We start from the raw sequence: 18,939 nt of genomic DNA, 5'->3' as shown, positions 1-18,939 counted from the left end.
AAGTAGAATCTATTGGCTTAGTTAGTCTATTTGCCAATAAGCTCTGCTCGCTTTGCTTGGCTAAAGGGTGAAGGCACTTCAGCTCTCGAATAAAATTCAACATTTCTCAATAAATTGTCTTCGAAGAAGGGGGGTCCAAATGAACCAGAGTTTTACTTTACCTTTTGCTGTATTTACTGTTGCTGCGGTGTACCCTGAGCCAATAAAGAATACAAAGTTAGATGGATTTTTTTTTTGTATAAAATTTTAATTAAAAAAAAATGAGTCCCAAAATTATGTTTACAAGCTAACCCTCTTTCTTTTACGACTTCCTTGGTATAATCAAAGATACTTAGCTAAGCGTGCACGAGAGCTCGGCTTGGCAAATCAAACAGTTCGTGGTAACGAACTGTAGTAAGGAGCGACCCGGCTCAATAGTAACCAAAACTCTAAAAAAATAGAATTTTGATGCCAATACATACATCAAAAGAATCGCATTTTAATGCTGATTTTAAATATATAAGTTTCATCAAGTTTAGTCTTACCCGTCAAAAGTTACGAGCCTGAGAAAATTTGCGTTATTTTAGAAAATAGGGGGAAACGCCCCCTAGAAGTCATAGAATCTTTACGAAAATCACACCATCAGATTCACCGTATCAGAGAACCCTACTGTAGAAGTTTCAAGCTCCTATCTACAAAAATGTGGAATTTTGTATTTTTTGCCAGAAGGCAGATCACGGATGCGTGTTTATTTGTTTTTTTGTTTTTTTGTTTGTTTTTTTCTTTTTCCCAGGGGTGATCGTATCGACCCAGTTGTCCTAGAATGTTGCAAGAGGGCTCATTTTAACGTAAATGAAAAGTTCTAGTGCCCTTTTTAAGTGACCACAAAAATTGGAGGGCACCTAGGCCCCCTCCCAAGCTAATTATTTTACCAAAGTCAACAAATCAAAATTCTGAGATAGCCATTTTATTCAGCGTAGTCGAAAAACCTTATAACTATGTCTTTGGGGACGACTTAATCCCCCACAGTCCCCGTGGGAGGGGCAACAAGTTACAAACTTTGACCAGTGCTTACATATAGTAATGGTTATTGGGAAGCGTACAGGCGTTTTCAGGAGGATTTTTCTGGTTGGGGGAGGGGTTGAGAAGAGGGGGATATGCTGGGGGAACTTTCCATTGATAGTTTGTCATGGCGGAAGAAAATCTCCATGAAGGGAGCGCAGGATTTACTAGCATTATTTAAAAAAAAATGAAAAAATAAATATGAAAAAGTTCTTTCAGCTGGAAGTAAGGAGCAGCATTAAAACTTAAAACAAACAGAAATTATTACCCATTTGAGGGGCTCACCTCCTCCTAATACCTCGCTCTTTACGCTAAAGTATTTTTAGTAATTTCAACTATTTATTCTACAGCTTTTGTGATTCTGGGGTCATTCTTAATGAATTGGGACAAAATTTAAGCTTTAATGTAAAGAGCGAGGATCTGACAAGGGGGGAAACCCCTCATATATGTAATAAAAATATGAGAATACAAAAGTTCTTTACTTAAGCTAATTTATAAGTTACGTAAATCTTTTACTAATAAAAATATTCGTAAAAAATCAAAAATTCTAGTTGCCTTTTTAATTAACCAAAAAACCGGAGGGCAACTAGGCTTCATCCCCCGCTCTTTTTTTCTCAAAATCATTCGATCAAAATTATGAGAAAGCCATTTAGCCAAAAAAAAAAAAAAAAAAAAAAAAATGCAAATTTTGTTTTAATTATTCCTCTGCGGAGAGCCAAAATCAAATCATGCATTGATTCAAAAACGTCCAGAAATTAAATAAAAAAAACAAGTTTTTTTAACTGAAAGTAAGGAGCGACGTTAAAACTTAAAACGACCAGAAATTACTTCGTATATGAAAGAGGCTGCTTCCTCATCAACGACCCGCTCTTTACGCTAAAGTTTTTTACTGTTTTAAAAAGAAGAATTGAGAGAAAGAGTCAAACTTTAGCGTAAAGAGCGAGGCGTTGATGAGGAAGCAGCCTCTGTCATATACGAAGTAATTTCTGGTCGTTTTAAGTTTTAATGTCGCTCCTTACTTTCAGTTAAAAAAACTTTTTTTTTTATTTAATTAATATAAGGAAAGGTGCGAAAGATAGCTTACTCCTTGAGCGGCTAAATATGAATCTTCTAGCACAGAGAAGTAGAGAGTTTAGTTTTACAATATTTTAGGACTAATTTTATTGTTTTCACTTTCATAAGACCTTATAAAAAGAGCCAATCAGCTTTTATGTCCTTTTGACTGATTTAAATTTTTGTAGAGTAAGTAGGGATAAACTCCACAAAGGGTAAACAAAATAAGGCTTAGTTATTTGGATTCTTTTGTTGACATAAGATTCATGCAATACGTGACAAAAAGTACATTTTTAAACACAAAATCATAGGAGACTAATCTCTCTTTTCTGTTTCATTGTAGTCTGAAGAACAGGGCTAAAGAGTAATATCCAGTACCTTTTTTAAATTTTTAAGTTGGGATAAGTCTCTAATAACGAAAAAGAAAGAGACAGATGGTTTGAATTAATTGTATTAGTAAATTAAATTAAAAATGAATCAATTGGCTTATGAAAAACACTTAAATAAATATCAAACTTAGAAACATATTTCATTTGCTATAAATATTGATTGTGCAATGTTGAAAATGTCAAGGCAAAATAAATAAACAAAAATTGAGATAGGTTCTTGGAAACGCTTTTATAGCAAGATTTCTCAATTCCTATCAAAAAGTTTGATCAAAAGACGCCAATATGTTGTACTCGTGCGTTCCAAGTTTGAAGCAAATTTATCAATAATGAACTTATACATTCCAGACGTCATTTTCGTACTGACGGAATGACAGATGGAATGGCAGCTGGCTGGAATGACAGAAAAGTAACTTTAAATTTACTTGTGTAGTAACTCTTACCTGTGGACGGCGTACTAAAACAGTTAACTAGCATCTTTAGGGAGCTATTACTACTGCTAACAACTCACTGAAGCGCCAAGCCACCTGAGCTTAACACATCTGCTTATTCTCCTCCTCCATCAGTGGGCTGGGGGCAATACTCCGAGCAGAGCCCACCGCCTTCGATCCCAGGTACCGTCACTTTTTAAAAATCCTCCATAACCCTATAATGGGTCCGAGCAGACACATATCCGATCATTCCAAGTAGACACACAGGGTGTTATCGCAACTTTTGAGTGATAAGGAATTTTTTGAAAATGCTTGCCAGCTATTATTTCTCGGTTAAAAGGGCCTTTGGATACAAGTGGCCAGGTGCACGGTATCCATCACGTGATCATTGTTATAAAAGTTTGATGGTGAGTTGCTGTGTGAATTACTCTTCTACAGAGATATTTGATTAGTTTACATTATTTCAAGTTCGAAAAACGTTCTGATATTTTAAAAATGAAAAGTTTTACATTACTGCAACTTGAAAGAGTTGGCAATGACGATATAAAGACAAGAGTTCCAAACGTAGCAGATGAAATTGCAAAGGATTGTCAACTAACATTTCAGTGGGACGACATGCTTGATCGATATGTTATATCCATCAGTAAATTTAATTCGAAAGAACAGTTAGGTTTTGCAGTAAAAGCGACTACATCTGTTGGTATACGATCAACGGTACTAAAACAGTCAACGGTAACGTGTTAGCACACCACAAGCACTAGCAAGAAATTGCCCCTAATCATCGGCTATTATTTTTAACCTTGCATTCTCTTTGACCCTTATCATCTCTGAAAATGTTAGTTTCGTGCATCCAACATCAGCAATGTTGAATTTTTTTCGGTAATCCAGAGGAATCTAATCGCTCACTGTCATGACAATGCAGGCACACGTTTCCAATAGTGTTACCACGATAATTGTTTCATAGTTCAAATATTTTTCTTTGTCAGCATTCAACGCAACGATAACTTTATCATGTGCACACACTTTCTTGGAATATACCATCTTCAATTTTTTAAAGAAAATAAGGTGCAATTGTTTATACTTCCAATACAATAAACTAGGTAGTGTCGATGGCCAGCTATAGAGTACCATTGAGTCAGCTGCATACAAAAAAAACATATTCACCAGTCAAAGAAAGTCAAAAAGAAAATTCCAAGTCCAAAAAGCTCTAAGTCCAAAAAGATTTTAAGTCAAAAAATTCTGAGTCCAAAAATTGCCTGTCCCAAAAAATCCTAAGTCTGCACAATTTTAAGTAAAAAAATTCAAAGTCCCCAAAAAACTAAGGCAAAAATAGGGGGAGGGGTATTGGGCAATTGATTCATTGGTGACATAAGTTTGCTGGTTTACTTTACCCAAGTACATGTTATCAAGAAAAAAGGGGTAGCAGATTTGTCACTTTTGATTCATTAAAATTCGATTCGTATTATGAAATGTATCCAATTTACCTTATCTAAGCGCGTTTCATAAGACCAGTTTCATTCAACCCAAATAAAAAATTTATCCAAATAATTGTCGTGGCCTAGTTACGTGCTCATGTAAGTATGCGAATGAGGTTTAGGATATATGCAATAGGGTTTAGGGTATATTCCTTAGAACCTCAGGCAGTTCCCTCTGGAATATTGCCTCCTATATTACCGTTGTCCGCAAGAAATTTTATGGGAGGGGGGAGGGAGAGTTTCAGTTAGGATGGAATTAACCGGAGGAACTTTTACAGGGAAGACGTATTTTACATTGGAGGAAATTTCCACTGAGGAGTTTCCCATGAAAGGAGGAAATTTTTCAAGAAGGTGAGCCAGATTTACCGGCACTATTTGAAAAATGATCATAAATAAAAAAAACAAGTTTTGTAACCTAAAAGTAAGGAGCAACAATAAAACTCAAAATGAACAAAAATCATTCCGTTTAAGAAGAGATTTCTACCTTCCTCAATACCTTGTTCTTTACGCTAAAGTCTGACTGTCCTTATCTCAACCGTTTTGTTGACTGTTTAAAAAAAATTTGCATTTTAGTTTTATTGATCTTATCTTGTTAAAGTTTTTTTTTATTATATATCTTTGTATTGCTGAGGACGGCCCTTGGACATAGGGCCGAAATAATCATTCTAGTTTGTTTCCCACTGTCTTGAGAAATTCTCTATCGTTCTTTTTGCTTTTGATGTTTGAAAATATATTTTTATACAATCTTTTCTCTTTTCTTTATCACATTAATTATTGCTCAACTTCCCATGAGTTCTTTCTTCAATATGACTACAATCAAACCAATCAATGTTATGTTATTAGTGTAATAACTGATAAATTTTCTAAAATTTTGTATGCATTTTTAATGCTTTGCAACAATCAACTTTTCTTTCCAAATTCTTTGTCCTGTTCGAAACTAATCGGAAACACCAGGCTTTTGTCCATTTCGATGCATCATGTATCGATACAACCCATTTTTTCAAAATATTTCGTCATTTTAGATTATTCATCTGCTCTGCCAAAAATAGGGGTATTCCTGGATACAAACAGTTTTTTTCTAGTATATATTTTAAAAAATTGCAGAATTTTAGGGTATATTCACACTGGAGAACATTTAAATAAAAGCAACTTTATTCTAAAAAAAGGAAATTGGAATTTACTGGAAAAAGGGTAAGAGTGAAGCCTTGAATAAATTGGGCTGAGGAGAAGCATGTGCAGCTATATTGGCCTCAAGTAGCATGGTGCAGCAGTAAATGTAAATGGTGCAGTTGTTATAAGTAATGGTTGCATTAGTAGCAGTAAAAAGAGCAAATGGTGTATTGGCAGCGTCTTGCATGCATTTTTACCCAACATACGTTGTTTACCTCCCCCCCATTGCATTATTCCTTTGGACGCTAAAGAATATCGTTAACAACGTGGGAATGGAAAGATTGAAATTTTCCACTATTAACGTATGCTCATATTCTAGGCCCCGGCAGATATGGAGGAATTTACGTCTGGAACTGAAGATCGGTTTGCTCAAAATATTGGGAGCTCAATTAGGAGGGAACCTGTACGTCCAAAGTTTTTCGTCGATGTTTTGGCAGCTTTATCACGCAAAGGAAGTAACTACAGAAGTTTAAGTCGTTATTTGGAAAAGGCAACGGATTTGGACTCAGAGTTAATGAAAATAGGTATGTTGGATATCGAGGAGTCACTTAACAAAAAACAATGCAAACTAGGTGTGGTGGATTTATCCTAAGAACAGGATTTTTCTCCAGAGCCCCCTTCAAAAACACAAAAGTTATAACTCAAGGTTATTTTTGACATTTCAGGCCTTCTCTCCTCCCATCGACGGAATGAAAGGAGTGTTTTACAAAAACAATTTGTTGAATCATATCAATACACAAGTTAAAGTTGAGGTAAGCAGCGGAGATTGAGGGGGTAGTTTTCCTTCACTTTTAAGAAAACTGAATATAATATTAAAATGAACTAAAATTAAATGAAGGCATTTTTTTCCTTCAAAAAACATTTTTTCACGGGGTTTCTGGCGTTTAAAATAGTGCAATTACAAGCCATTATTTGTGCTAAAATGAAGCAAAAACTAGACCTACGTTGCCTGAGCAACGTAAAGTGCTGCGGCAACCTTTGTCCGGCTTCGCCGAATAAAGTGTTGCGAGAGCAACACTTTGGTTTTGTTTCTTTGCTATCGGTTAAACGCTGAAGTTGTCAGCCTATCGAAGCTTTTAAAATGTTAAGTTCAAAGAAGAATGCGAGCAGTAATCACATGATCATAGGCTATTCCTCAGCGTTGAAAGAAACAAAAATAACAAAAGAATATTGAAAGAATGGAATAAATTGACTTTGCAGCCAGTTGAACTTTATCCTTTTCAATCGTAGATATCGTGACAGATGAAAGCTTAGAACAATACTTTATATAGTCCAGTTGGTATTATAAAGCTATCTGTAACTTTTCAGGATCAAAATATTATAAAGGACACTATGAATTATGAAGAAAGAACTATGACATATCAAGAGCTATCGATAATACCGAAAGGAGGGACTAAATTGACTTTGCAGCCAGTTGAACGTTATCCTTATCAATCGTAGACATCGTGACGGATGAAAACTTGAAACAGTATTTTATATGATCTAGTTGGTATTATAAAGCTATCCGTAACTTTTCAGGATCAAAATACCATAGATGACACTCTACTAATTATTACGAAACTGCCTCGTTGTTTTACATTATCGTTTGTACCCGTTGCGTAAACACTTAATTCTAGGTTACAGTGAGTATGGATAGGCTACATCAACTAGCAAAAGCTACAAACCCCTCTTCACTGAAGATGATTGTAGCCTAAGAGACGATTATTACTTCCAATTCTCCTACATCTCTTACCACTGGAACCAACTTGGTCTTACCATAAAATACACTGGAAACAAATAATAGGTACACCAAATAGCAAAACTTGCGAACCCCTCATTCCCGAAGATGATTATGAGCTTACAGCCGATCTTTCATCACAATTGGTATCGGCCTGTTTTTGGTTTCATTGTGTACCTTACTACTGAAGTTGTCAACCCCTTGAAATTCTCAAACTGGTATATTTCATGAAGGAATTTTTGTACCGAAAAATGGATGACATGTGCTTTGGTCAGCTCATCACGAGCTATAATACCAAAAGAAGGGACTAAATTGACTTTGCAGCCAGTTGGGCTTTATCCTTTTCAATCGTAGACATCCTGACGGATCAAGACTTGGATCAATATCTTATATAATCTAGTTGGTATTATAAAACTATCCGTAACTTTATAGGATCAAAATACCATAGATGAAACTCTATTAATTATTACGAAACTGCTTCGTTGCTGGTAAAAAATGTTTCATAGTAGTTTCTTTATAATTAATAGTGTCATTTATGGCATTTTGATCCTGAAAAGTTACAGATAGCTTTATAATACCAACTGGATTATATAAGATATTGTCCTAAGCTTTCATCCGTCACGATGTCTACGATTGAGAAGGATAACGTTCAACTGGCTGCAAAGTGAATTCAGTCCCTTCTTTCGATATTCTTTGGTTATTGTTGTTTTTTTCAACACTGAGGAATAGCCTTTGATCATGTGATTACTGATCACGTTCTTCTTTGAACATAACGGTTTAAAAGCTTCGATAGGCTGACAACTTCAGCGTTTAACCAATAGGAAAGAAACAAGGCCAAAGTGTTGCTCTCGCAACACTTTATTCGGCGAAGCCGCACAAAGGTTGCCGCAACACTTAACGTTCCTCAGGCAACGTAGGTCTAGTTTTGTTTTTTGTCCACCCGTCATAATGAGCCAGGATGATATAGCAGTTTACCAAGAGAGTTGTTAATTGAGGATAATGGAGTTAGTTCTAGAATAGGTTAAAATCTCCTTGTTTTGGCGGGAATGTTGTTTCTTGGTAATTTTTCTCTCTCGAATGATTTGTCATTTTTTGTAATGTATTTTTAGGGTTTTCTTTAAGATTTTAGTGAGAGAACGGCAATTGTGATTGATCTTTGTTTTCTTTTCCAGGCTGTTTTCTTTAATATTGTCTTTTCTTCTTGTATTTATTTTTCTATTGTTGATAACAATGTAATTATCAAGTCTTGTTTAAGGCTTTTTAGTCTAGAAAAATTAGCATATGGCGGCTGATATATTTGTTTTTATAATCAGAAGGAACAGCTCTGCCAAGTAAAGAGCGGCATGGCTACAATATATTAGTTTTTGGCTCTAATATATCTTATTTTTTATTTCCAACAACTATGCCTCTTGGCGTTACATGATTCCCACAGCCCCTGGGGCAAGAGCTGTAAATTATGCAAGCTGCACTTTATTTATATTATTGGTTATATTATTGGAAAGGATGTATGTTTGATTCTAGGTGCCTAAAAAGGCTAAGGGTGTTAAGGTTGGGTATTCCAGGAAGTGTTTAGAAAGATTTTGGACTAGATCAAAAGTCACTGTGTGTCCATTTTGTCAAAAGGGTGTATCTGCAGTATCTCAAAAACGGCTAAGGATATTCAATTGAAACTTTCTGCGCATGTTGAGGGGGATTGAGCTAAACCAAATGAAGCTATGTGTATACATATTGTAAAAATATCTCAGGAACGGCTAAAGCTGTTACGCTGTAACTTTCAGGACAAAAGCTTTGGGGATATGCTAATAAATTCAAAGACAATTATGTTCATCCAGTCGTCAAGAGGGTGCATCTGCAGTATTTCAGAACCAAGAAAGTATATCAAGCTGAAACTTTCAGGGCATGTTGAACTAAATCAAAATGTATTGCATATTTTAGATAGGTTCATTGGATATTTTTGCTCACTCACATAAGGTCCTGTATTATAATTAGTTCATCTATCGAAATTGTTTGGTGGTTTGCTGGATTTTAATCTCACCCTCCAACAATTGCAGTGGTATTTCCACTTACTTATTCAATAGCATTATCCAAAATTGCAATTCTACAACGCCGTTATATTCCAAATTCTTGGGTTGCACCGGCAGTGGAAGAGCATTTAATGTGCATTGGCAATACTCTGCAGGAGTCTTAGGCAACAAGCAGAAGAGGGGAGGGACCCACCGCAAGGGCCGTACGTACGTGTCGGTATTTGGTTACCCTTAAACTGCAAGGAACAGGTGAGTCACTCCCTAAGCTTACCCTTTTCCTGACGGACTTGTTGCTCATCTTACGTGTGTTCTTCTTGACCAATTGGCGTGCTATTTGAACTATGATTATTGACTGCACATCGCATTAACTTTTCGGAGAAGATATAGTATTATATACATGGCTAGTTCTATTTATGTCTGTCCGATGCTGAACTCTTAAAAAAAGTTTCTTTTAAAAAGCGGTCGTTTTGAATTAAAATCAAGTAGTTGTGGGCACCAAGCCATGGCTAATTGTAGAAAAAGCCAAGACAGATAGTCCGATTGAGTGAGAGGCAAATCCAGGCATATTAGGATTATATAAAAAAATAATTTCAGTTCATTTGCTAATAGATAAGTCTATCTATCATCAGTCCATGCGTCATTCCTAGGACTGAACTAAGATAGATAGTCATAGAATCTGTAGTTTTCCCAGTGTTTGGCTAAATGGAACGGGTAAACGGCGGGAGTAAGTAGGACTCTCTTATTGGACTAATACTTGTTAGTTATCTTTTAGAAAGGCACGCCCATCTCAGGCAGGTTGACTAAGAATTTAAATTGACATAGGACCTTTAGATTCCCTAGAATGAAAGGTAAACTAGGCACGCCTACTGATGGTCTTTGGCAGGTTAACCAAGAATTTAGAATCGACAGAGGACCGTAATTTGTGTGGAATGACAGGTAAACAGGTGTCCAAAGCCAAAGAAAAAGACACCGTGTTAAAGGTTTGTACTCAATGCTTTGCAGAAGATGCAACTAAGCCGGCAATTGAAACCTGCAAAGTTGCACTAAAGGTTGACATACTTGAGAGGAGAAGAGGATCACATTCAGCGTCATCGTTTTTTTGTGACATTTTTGGACTGCAATGCGGCCTCAAAGTAAAGGAAGATTTGCCGATGTTTGAAATACTTGATCCATAGGACGTACCTTCTTTTCCAACGGACCCCCTAAAATAATGGCCTCAAGCCTGAACGAATGCGTCCGGATGCTTAGTTTTTAGTCAAAAAACAGGAAACATGTTTGTAGAGTTGAAGCCCAGTTATCTGGTCATTGATGCCAGCTCGCCAATCTCTTTTCCCGTGGTGCCGTCAAATATTCCTGACAATATTAATATGCAAAACCCTACAAATCAGCGAGATTTTGTGGAGAAGCTTGGCTATGCTGACAAGGTGAAACATATTGTTAGTCGCCGAAATAGAGTGGTAGTCAACATGGATGATAGATACTCTGAAGTGCCTGCATTACCTAATAGTAGAAAAATTCGGGCTAAGAATAAAAGAACCAAGTACATAATTAAAATGGATGCCATAATTAAAATGGTATAATTAAAATGGATGCTAATTTTGATGTTTCTCAAGTCTCTGTGCTCGTTGAAAGTGTAATGTCTGCGACAAACTTCAGAAATTCAAAAGTTGTGCAGCTGAAGTTTAAAACAAATGATGACCTTGATAATGCATTGAAGCTCGATTGAAGATCGAATACTGTTTATTTTTTGTCACTAAACCGATCGAAAAACCCAAGCAGTGTCTCAGTTGCCAAGGATTCGGATATTTCGCTCGGGAGTGTTCAAATCCAACCAAGTGCAGTAGATGTGCAGGTGATCATAGTAATAAGGATCAATGCCTTCCAAGCAGACATGAAATGTGTAAACTGTGAAAAAAAAAACACAGAAGTAACAGCTTGATTTGTGTTGAAATGAAAATGTACCTTCCGGCTCAAGGCTAAAGGAACAATCTTACAGCTCCAGGGCGTTAAAAATGATGTCATTATTTTATCAGAATATAAATGGTGCCCGTGAAAAACTAGACATTATTGAAATTTTGTATAATAATTCTGATATTGTGGGTCTTGCTAATCGAGCGTTCGTTCAATTCTTAGTTTTTTCTCAGGCCATTAAATATTACATCGGGCAGACCTTTGGGTGGCTTAGCTATTGCGATACATACAAAGTTTGTCGCTTCTTTGTTAGATTGGAGTGAAATTTATAGTTCTGTTGAGCTAGGATGGTTTAAATTGTTGTGTATTTGTATCCCAACTAATTACCGTACCCATACTTCTTACAAGAAGTTCGCATCAGCTTGTGCGTCACTATTAAACATTCTCCATAAAATTCATGCTACCAACACGTGGTTTGTTATCTGTGTTGATTTCAACACGATTCTGAATCACCCTTCACTCGATTTACACAAATGTTTATGTCGTCACTTCCGCTTGGCATGTCTTTTCTACCTAAATTTAAACCTTTCTTTTATGTTCACAAATCTGGCTCAACCTCAAACCTCGATTTTGTCCTGTCTGATCCTCCAGAACTTCAATCTACCACTATTTCCGTTTCAGATGACATCCTATTAAATGACCATCGACACCTCCAGTTAAACATTTATATGTCCTTTTCGCAAAATAAAAGAAGAACGTGTTGGTTTAAAAAAATATCATAGGTTCACATAAATGTGTCGTCCTTTCAGTACACGCTTGATTCTTTGCTGATGAAAATTTTAAATCCCTTTCCATCTTCTGTCTACTTCATTGAAAGGGAACCCACTGGACCTTGATTGCTTTCTAGCTGAGTTAATGCATGCTCTTAAGGTCGCTTCATCTCTATCTGTATCTTCGATAAGGGTCAAAATAGGGACACAGAAACGTGGTTGGGAAGAAAATGATGCTTTGCAAGATACCAAGCCCCTTCATAAGTTTTGGTTACGGAATTATGACAACTGTGATTGTCCTCTCTCGGATGTTATTTTTTCAATTGTTAAGTCAACCAAACGTGAGTTCCGAAAATCTTACCGCCGTTGAAAAAATAAACAAATTCAAACGGCAACACGTCAGATAAAAAACAATCCCCAGCAGCTTTGGAGGAGAGTTTCAAAGCTGACATCAATATCCTCCTCGGAATCCAACCCTATCGATATCGCTTTGTGGAAAATAAATTTTTCTTCGCTTTTCTCCTATGATCCTCCTCAGGTTTAAGCTACCTATAAAAATGCCCTCCTCCACCATATGTCAAAACTTAACCACCGGTAGAAGTTTGTCATTGTTAAACTTTCAGCTTGTCAGACCCAAATTTGTCTAATGAAACCTGGTAAAACCCCAGGATACGATGGGGTGCAAACTGAGCACCTCCTATGCACTACCCCACTTCTTATGTAGTATTTGTCACTATAATTTCAGGCTTGTATTTTCCAGAAATATATTCCAGCAGCTCTTTTGGAACGTCTTGTTACCCGTGTCTCAAGGAAGGGCCATAGCCCAAAGGTTTGTGAATCGTAGAGACCAATTACTATTTGCTCAACAATTGATAAGCTTTTGAAAAGCTGATCTTCAAAGAAATAAACACAGAGTGCAACCATGGGGACAATCCCCATGGATTTCGCAAAGGCTGGGGTGTACAAAACGTGTACGCAACTTTTTTTCTATATTAGACTGCTATAGGATGCTGAAAAAGAACCTGTATGTGTGTGCAATCGATATTTCAAAAGCGTTCGATTCCATTATCCATTCACATGCTATTTTTACTCTATTGAGAAGTGGAATAAACCCTTTTGTCTGCCGTCTCTTATGGAATTGGTATGGTAATGCGTTCATATTCTTTCAGGTAGGTAGCCAGCTGAGTAAATCCGTCACTGTTCGGAATGGTTTGAAACAAGGCTATGTACTTTGTCAAGCTCTTCTTAATAATGCCATCAGGACCGTTACTAAAATGTTCCCCAATCTCTAATTGAGCCCCATATTGATGTCAGCCACCTCTGTTACACAGACGATATTCTTCTATTATCAGATGATCTCCAGGTTCTCCAAAATACATTTCATACAGTTTGATCTGGTCTTAATGAGATTGGGCTACAAGTCGCCCCCTCTAAAATTGAGCTTCTCGTCTACGGTTCGTCTCAACAACCTTTCGTTACTATCAATATTGGCCCAGAAACTATTTCTGCATCGCCCTCTCTGAGTTTTTTAACTGTCCCGTTTGGATAAAACACTCTTTATTTTGACGTTGAAAGAAAAGCTTAGAAAATCGTATGGGATGCTTGCTCGAGTTAAAAGCAAGTTTTACAAAATAACCAAGGGCAGACTTTACAACACTTTTTTTGTACCGAATGTCTTTTTCTTGGTCCCATTGTGGAATTTTTTCCATAATATCTGAGTGGAAGAAAATTAGATTTTTATTCTTCCGTTTTTTGCAAATATCTTCTGCTATTGCTGCTCCGGACTCGCAACCGGTACATTTCGAGCAGATTTGGCGTTTTTGATATTTCCTCAAAAATGGACCAGCTTGTGGATAGGCTCAACAAGCGTCGAGAAAATATTGTCGACTTTCCAATTAATTGATTAATTGCGTTGCTTAAGTAGCTGAGATGTTGTTTGTTTTTTTGTGAGTTTTTCCTTGTTTATTGTTTTTTATTTTTATTTTATTTTTCTGTATTTTTGTTCTCCTCTAAGTGCATTTTATGTATGTAAAGAGGGTCTAAATAAGTTATTATTATTATTTATATTATTAATTGTATCAAGATTTTCAGGCACATCTGTAATATCCGTGGAACGGCTAAGGATGTTAAGTTGAAATTTTAGGGTATTTTAAGAGGGATATTGAAATAAATCAAAAGACACCATGTACATTCAGGTTGTCAATAGATCGCATCTCCAAGATCTTAGGGACGGCGATGGATATTAAGTTGAAACTTTGAGGGAGTGTTGATGGGAACATTTAACTACATCAGAAACGTCAAAAGGTTGTATCCGCAGTATTTCATGTGTAGTTAAGCGTATAAATTAAAAGTATTAAGGACCAAGGTGAAACTTTTAGGGAATACAGCATTGGACAGAGGAATCAAGCATATTTTAAAACTTGATTTGGGTGGACCAAGGGAAGCTTAGAAAGAATAATAAATGATGGAAAAAAACATGGTTGGATTGATTGTGAGTGCACAATATCATTTTTTTTATGTTGATCTACTAAAAATTGCCGGCCACGAAGACACTTCAATTAAAGTCTCAGAGCCAAGGGAATCTCAACCGAAAACAGATCTGGTTACATTGATTTTTTATGTTCTATTTTTATTTTCATCATTTAAAAAATGAAAAAAAAAATCTGATCTCTTTGAATGAGCTGTGACAAAGAGGAGCTAATAAATAACGAAAAGTTTTCTTTTTAACAACAAATTAAACTTTTTTTTTAGTAAATGCGATAAATATGCATTTATTCAAACAAACAAACAGTTAAGACAAAATCTTAGAGAATGAAATTCTTATAATGAAATGGTTTATTAATATATATCTATATTCAGGGCTGTAACATGATGGGGATCAGAATAACTTAAGCCCTATAGATGGCCAAAAATTAAGTAGATATTCACTCTATTCATCTGAATAATATTACCCCTACCTGTCCATCTGAGGCTCTAAAGCAATTCATGCATAATTCTCTGCAAAGTTTATCCGAAACGAAAAGAAAAGCTAAAATATTAATTCTTAAGCAGAAAAAAAAAATTACAAATATCCCTTTTCTTAACCGAAGAAAAAATAATATAAATTGAAACAAAGATAAATTAATTAAAACATTTTTCCGAAAAAGAACTTTTTCAAAGAAAATTAAAAAGCTAAATTAAACCAAAAAGGGGAGAAATGAAGTCAAATAGTAATTCTTGAAACGGAAAGAAATCACCAATGAGGAATAAACAAGACAAACATGGAACAAGGATTATTATGAATAATCAAGACAAACTTCAAAAGAACAAAAATTACTACAAATAGGGATAGTAAAAATACACCGCTTGAATCAGAAATTATTGTAAATAGGGAAAGGGGAATTGAGAAAAAGGTGCCAAAACACAAAAATATTTGGGAAAAGTATTTTTTTTTGTTAAAAAATGAAGATGCACAAAAGTGTGTTTTTTTCAAAATCTAGAAGGGGCAGGCATTATCATTTTTTAAAATAAAAATATCAGAAAACGCACAATTCTATATTTAGAGGGTGGTAAATACTCCTCTTCCTCACCTCTCCTTGACAATGGACATATTTTTAAGTAGTACTTTGGGGTGGGTAGGGTAGGGGAGTAAGCTCATTAAAATTGACAGTGGTATTCAAATTATATGGGACTTGGAGAAAATTATGTGATACTAATTATTTTTCTTAAAGCAAATTTTTCTGTGATAGAGCTATAGCAATAGTAATGCCCAGTGTGACAATGGGCGTTAATTCACGAATGTGTACAGAGGGTTGGGAAAAATGTATTTTTTATGTTTAGAAGGGGGTAAGTTTGTTGCTATTTTTAGTTTTTCAAACAAAATATCTACAATGCAGGTCTCAACAAAAATACTAGAAAAGATTTTTTTAAACCTAGGAAGACCTGTTTTTTTTGTTTCTCGATGAATAATACAAAAAAAAATGTTTTTTCAAAATCTAGGGGTGACAGTTATATTATATAGTATTAGGTTTTTAAAATTAACTAATAAGTAGTTCAGACACTTAGACGGGAGCTTTCTAGGAGAGGGAATTCACTTGACAATTTGAATAAAGAAGTGCCCAAAAATAAAAGTAAAGTAGGATTTCAGGGAAGTAGTATAATTAAAAAACATTTAATCTTATGCGAAATAGGGATGTTGCAAGGTTGTATCGTGAGAGTGAAAAAGAATGGAGGAAAGAACAAAAGCCAAATCTTAGTGTTTTTACCGTTTTATTCCACGCTTCCATTCTAAAGCTTAGCGGAATTCCGGGTTTGCGGCGTAATCCGACCGGAAAATTTGATTGAAATAGTTGAAATAGGGATCTTGCAAGGTTGTATCGTGAGAGTGAAAGAGAATGGAGAAAAGAACAGAAGTCAAATTTTAGCGTTTTTTCCTTTTTATTCCGCGCTTCCATTCTAAGGCTTAGCGGAACTCCGGGTTAGCGGCATAATCTTACCGGAAAATTTCCAGAATCTGCCTACTATTCTTTTTTCAATTTTTTTTTTATTGAGAACATCCCCTCCAGATACAGGGCCAGATTGAAAGCTTTGACGTTTCTAGGCCCAAGCGTTTTTGCGAGATTTTCGGGGAAATCCCCGGAAATATGGGGATTTTGGAAGAACTGACCAGAACGAAACTAATGAGCTAAAAATAATGACAGAGAGGTGATACTGAACTCTTAGCTTCCATTTTCGGAAGACATTTGGCTGTTTATACCACAGAATTCCTGCGTTACGCAGCAACAGCTTTGAATAGGCAGCGCAGCAGTATATTGCATTTGGAACTTTGACAATAAATCACTTACAAAAAGAAAATCACTCAGAGTGATAACTTATTGCACCCTTGTAGCGTTGTGCGCCCCTAGGTCCAGGCCCCTTGGGCTTATTGGTAAATCCTGTTCTGTCGATAGGTGTAAACGCATGGATCCCAGAGGCCAGCACAGCTTTTTTCACAAACATGGTTGGGAGCGCCTACCCTAGACTCTATTATACAGTAATGCTGTTACTTCTCGTTACTAAATTTTATAAATGAAAATATTACATTGCTTTTAATGGCAAATTAACTGTTTCTCTGGATATGGCTCGAATAGCTTCAAGAATATATGTAGAGTAAAGTCCGTAAAGTTGTATAGTAATGGACGACGCCAATAAAGTTAATAAAGCAGTCCACACAGTCAATAAACCGTTTTCCTCGCATGGCTTTGTTGACTTATACACTCAGAAAAGAGTTGAACTTTATTTAGCTTTTTCAAAAAATCAAAATATTTTAGCCCTTAGCAGAATACTTGTTGGAAATTTCATATGGCCTACTAGAAACCGATTGGATAATAGTCTTGAAGCTGAATAATTGCTCATTTTTCTAATTTGAAACACATCATATTAATATAATATTAGGGTAATTGGGTTTACAGGTGTAGTAGTGTCTACTTATTAACCCTTTTTTTATGTAGAAAAGTACAGGTAAAGTATAAACGTAAAGAAAAAAACTAAATGAACTAAATGAAACTAAATAAAAAAGTATAAAAACTAAATAAAGGTAAAGACTGAATTATTAAAAGGAAAAAATGCCTGGGTTTTCTCAGCCCCATGTCTGATTAATTCTATTTCATTGCAGCAAAAAATTAATGTAAATTCAAAAAGCAAAAATTTATGAAGATAAAATCCTTGTGTGAGCTGGAGGAACTGGGTGTTAAAGCTTATGGACAAATTTATTAACTCTAATGACGCCATAGGAGTCATGCATAATTGATAATTTAACTAAGTAGCTCAGTAATTTGACTCGGGAAGTCGGTTTGGAAAACGCCATGTTTGGAAAACATGACGCCATGGGACTCCTGCATAGCTGATTATTTAACTCAGTAGCTCAGTAACTCGACTCGAGAAATCCGTTTGGAACGTGCTGGCGTCATTTTACATCGAATATTACCCAAGCTATGTCTCAATCTTTCTTTTGTAGCTGAAAAAGACAAAAAACTAACTTGTCGTCGAAAGTCTTATGATGCTTTCACACTTTGTTGTTGAGCCTTTCGCACGTCAGGTTATGCAACGTTACTAAGCAAATGTTGTCCGTAATCTAGGTAGTGCCCAGGGGACTAGAGGGTTATCCAAGGGGAGAGTTTAGTCCCCCGAAACGTTTGTACGATTCGTAAAAATGTAACAAAAATGCATGTAAACAAATTTTTTATGAGTTTTTCAAATTTTTTAAACCCCCCACCCCGAAAAAATAACCCTCCCGAAGCAACAATTTTGGATACGATCATGGTTGGTCTTAGGAAGCTTAGTGTGAAAGGGCCTGTTTAATTACGAAAAATTATGCTTAACGCAACGTAACCTAACCACTTAGCATAGAAAAATTATGTACGTAGCGTGAAAGCTGCATTAAAACCATAAAATTAAGGTTTCCATCTTTGACGATTTTCACTTACTTTCCAAATATTTAAAGTATGGATCAATAGTTTTCTTTTAAAGTTTATTTTCTGATTCCTCAGTCTAATTTACCTAATCAGGAAATCTTGATCCAGTGCTTCCTGCTTAATAATGTTATTTCTATTCTTATCATGTGCACATTTAATTACTATCATTGCGTCATTATTCTCTTTGCTTCACTCGGGTAGTGGTTTCCTGTTATGCGAACTCCTGACCATTCGTCTTACACTGACTTGGAATTTCTTTCTGTTTATTGAGTATCCTGCTTTTCTATACGAAACATAATTAAGAAGCTTTTGATCAAATCAATCAGTCTGTGGTAACAAACTGTAAGTAAGGAGCGGCTCAGGTCAATAGTAATCGAAACTCTAAAAACTAAATTTTAATGACAATAGATTCATAAGAAATTGTCTTTACATGCCAATTCTGAATCTATTAAATTCATTATGTTTAATGTTTAATTAATAAAATTAATGAAATTAAGTTTAGCTTGAATTTTGTTCCAATTCTGTAAAAA

General features: G+C 35.6%; 1 protein-coding gene across 4 annotated transcripts in view; it reads left to right on the top strand.

The window, feature by feature from the left end:
• The window catches only part of LOC136040842 (uncharacterized), a 291,726-nt gene that overhangs the window by 181,464 nt on the left and 91,323 nt on the right, over nt 1-18,939 (top strand). For all 4 annotated transcript variants that reach the window (XM_065725200.1, XM_065725197.1, XM_065725199.1 and 1 more), the window contains one exon: nt 5,876-6,080. In XM_065725200.1, coding sequence (XP_065581272.1) covers nt 5,876-6,080 — 205 coding nt within the window. The remainder of the gene's footprint in view (nt 1-5,875; nt 6,081-18,939) is intronic.

Source organism: Artemia franciscana, chromosome 21, assembly GCF_032884065.1.
Source record: "Artemia franciscana chromosome 21, ASM3288406v1, whole genome shotgun sequence".
In the NCBI taxonomy this organism is placed as follows: Eukaryota; Metazoa; Arthropoda; class Branchiopoda; order Anostraca; family Artemiidae; genus Artemia; species Artemia franciscana.
The sequence above is the reverse complement of the archived record's forward strand: the minus strand, read 5'-3'. Positions and strand labels throughout refer to the sequence as shown.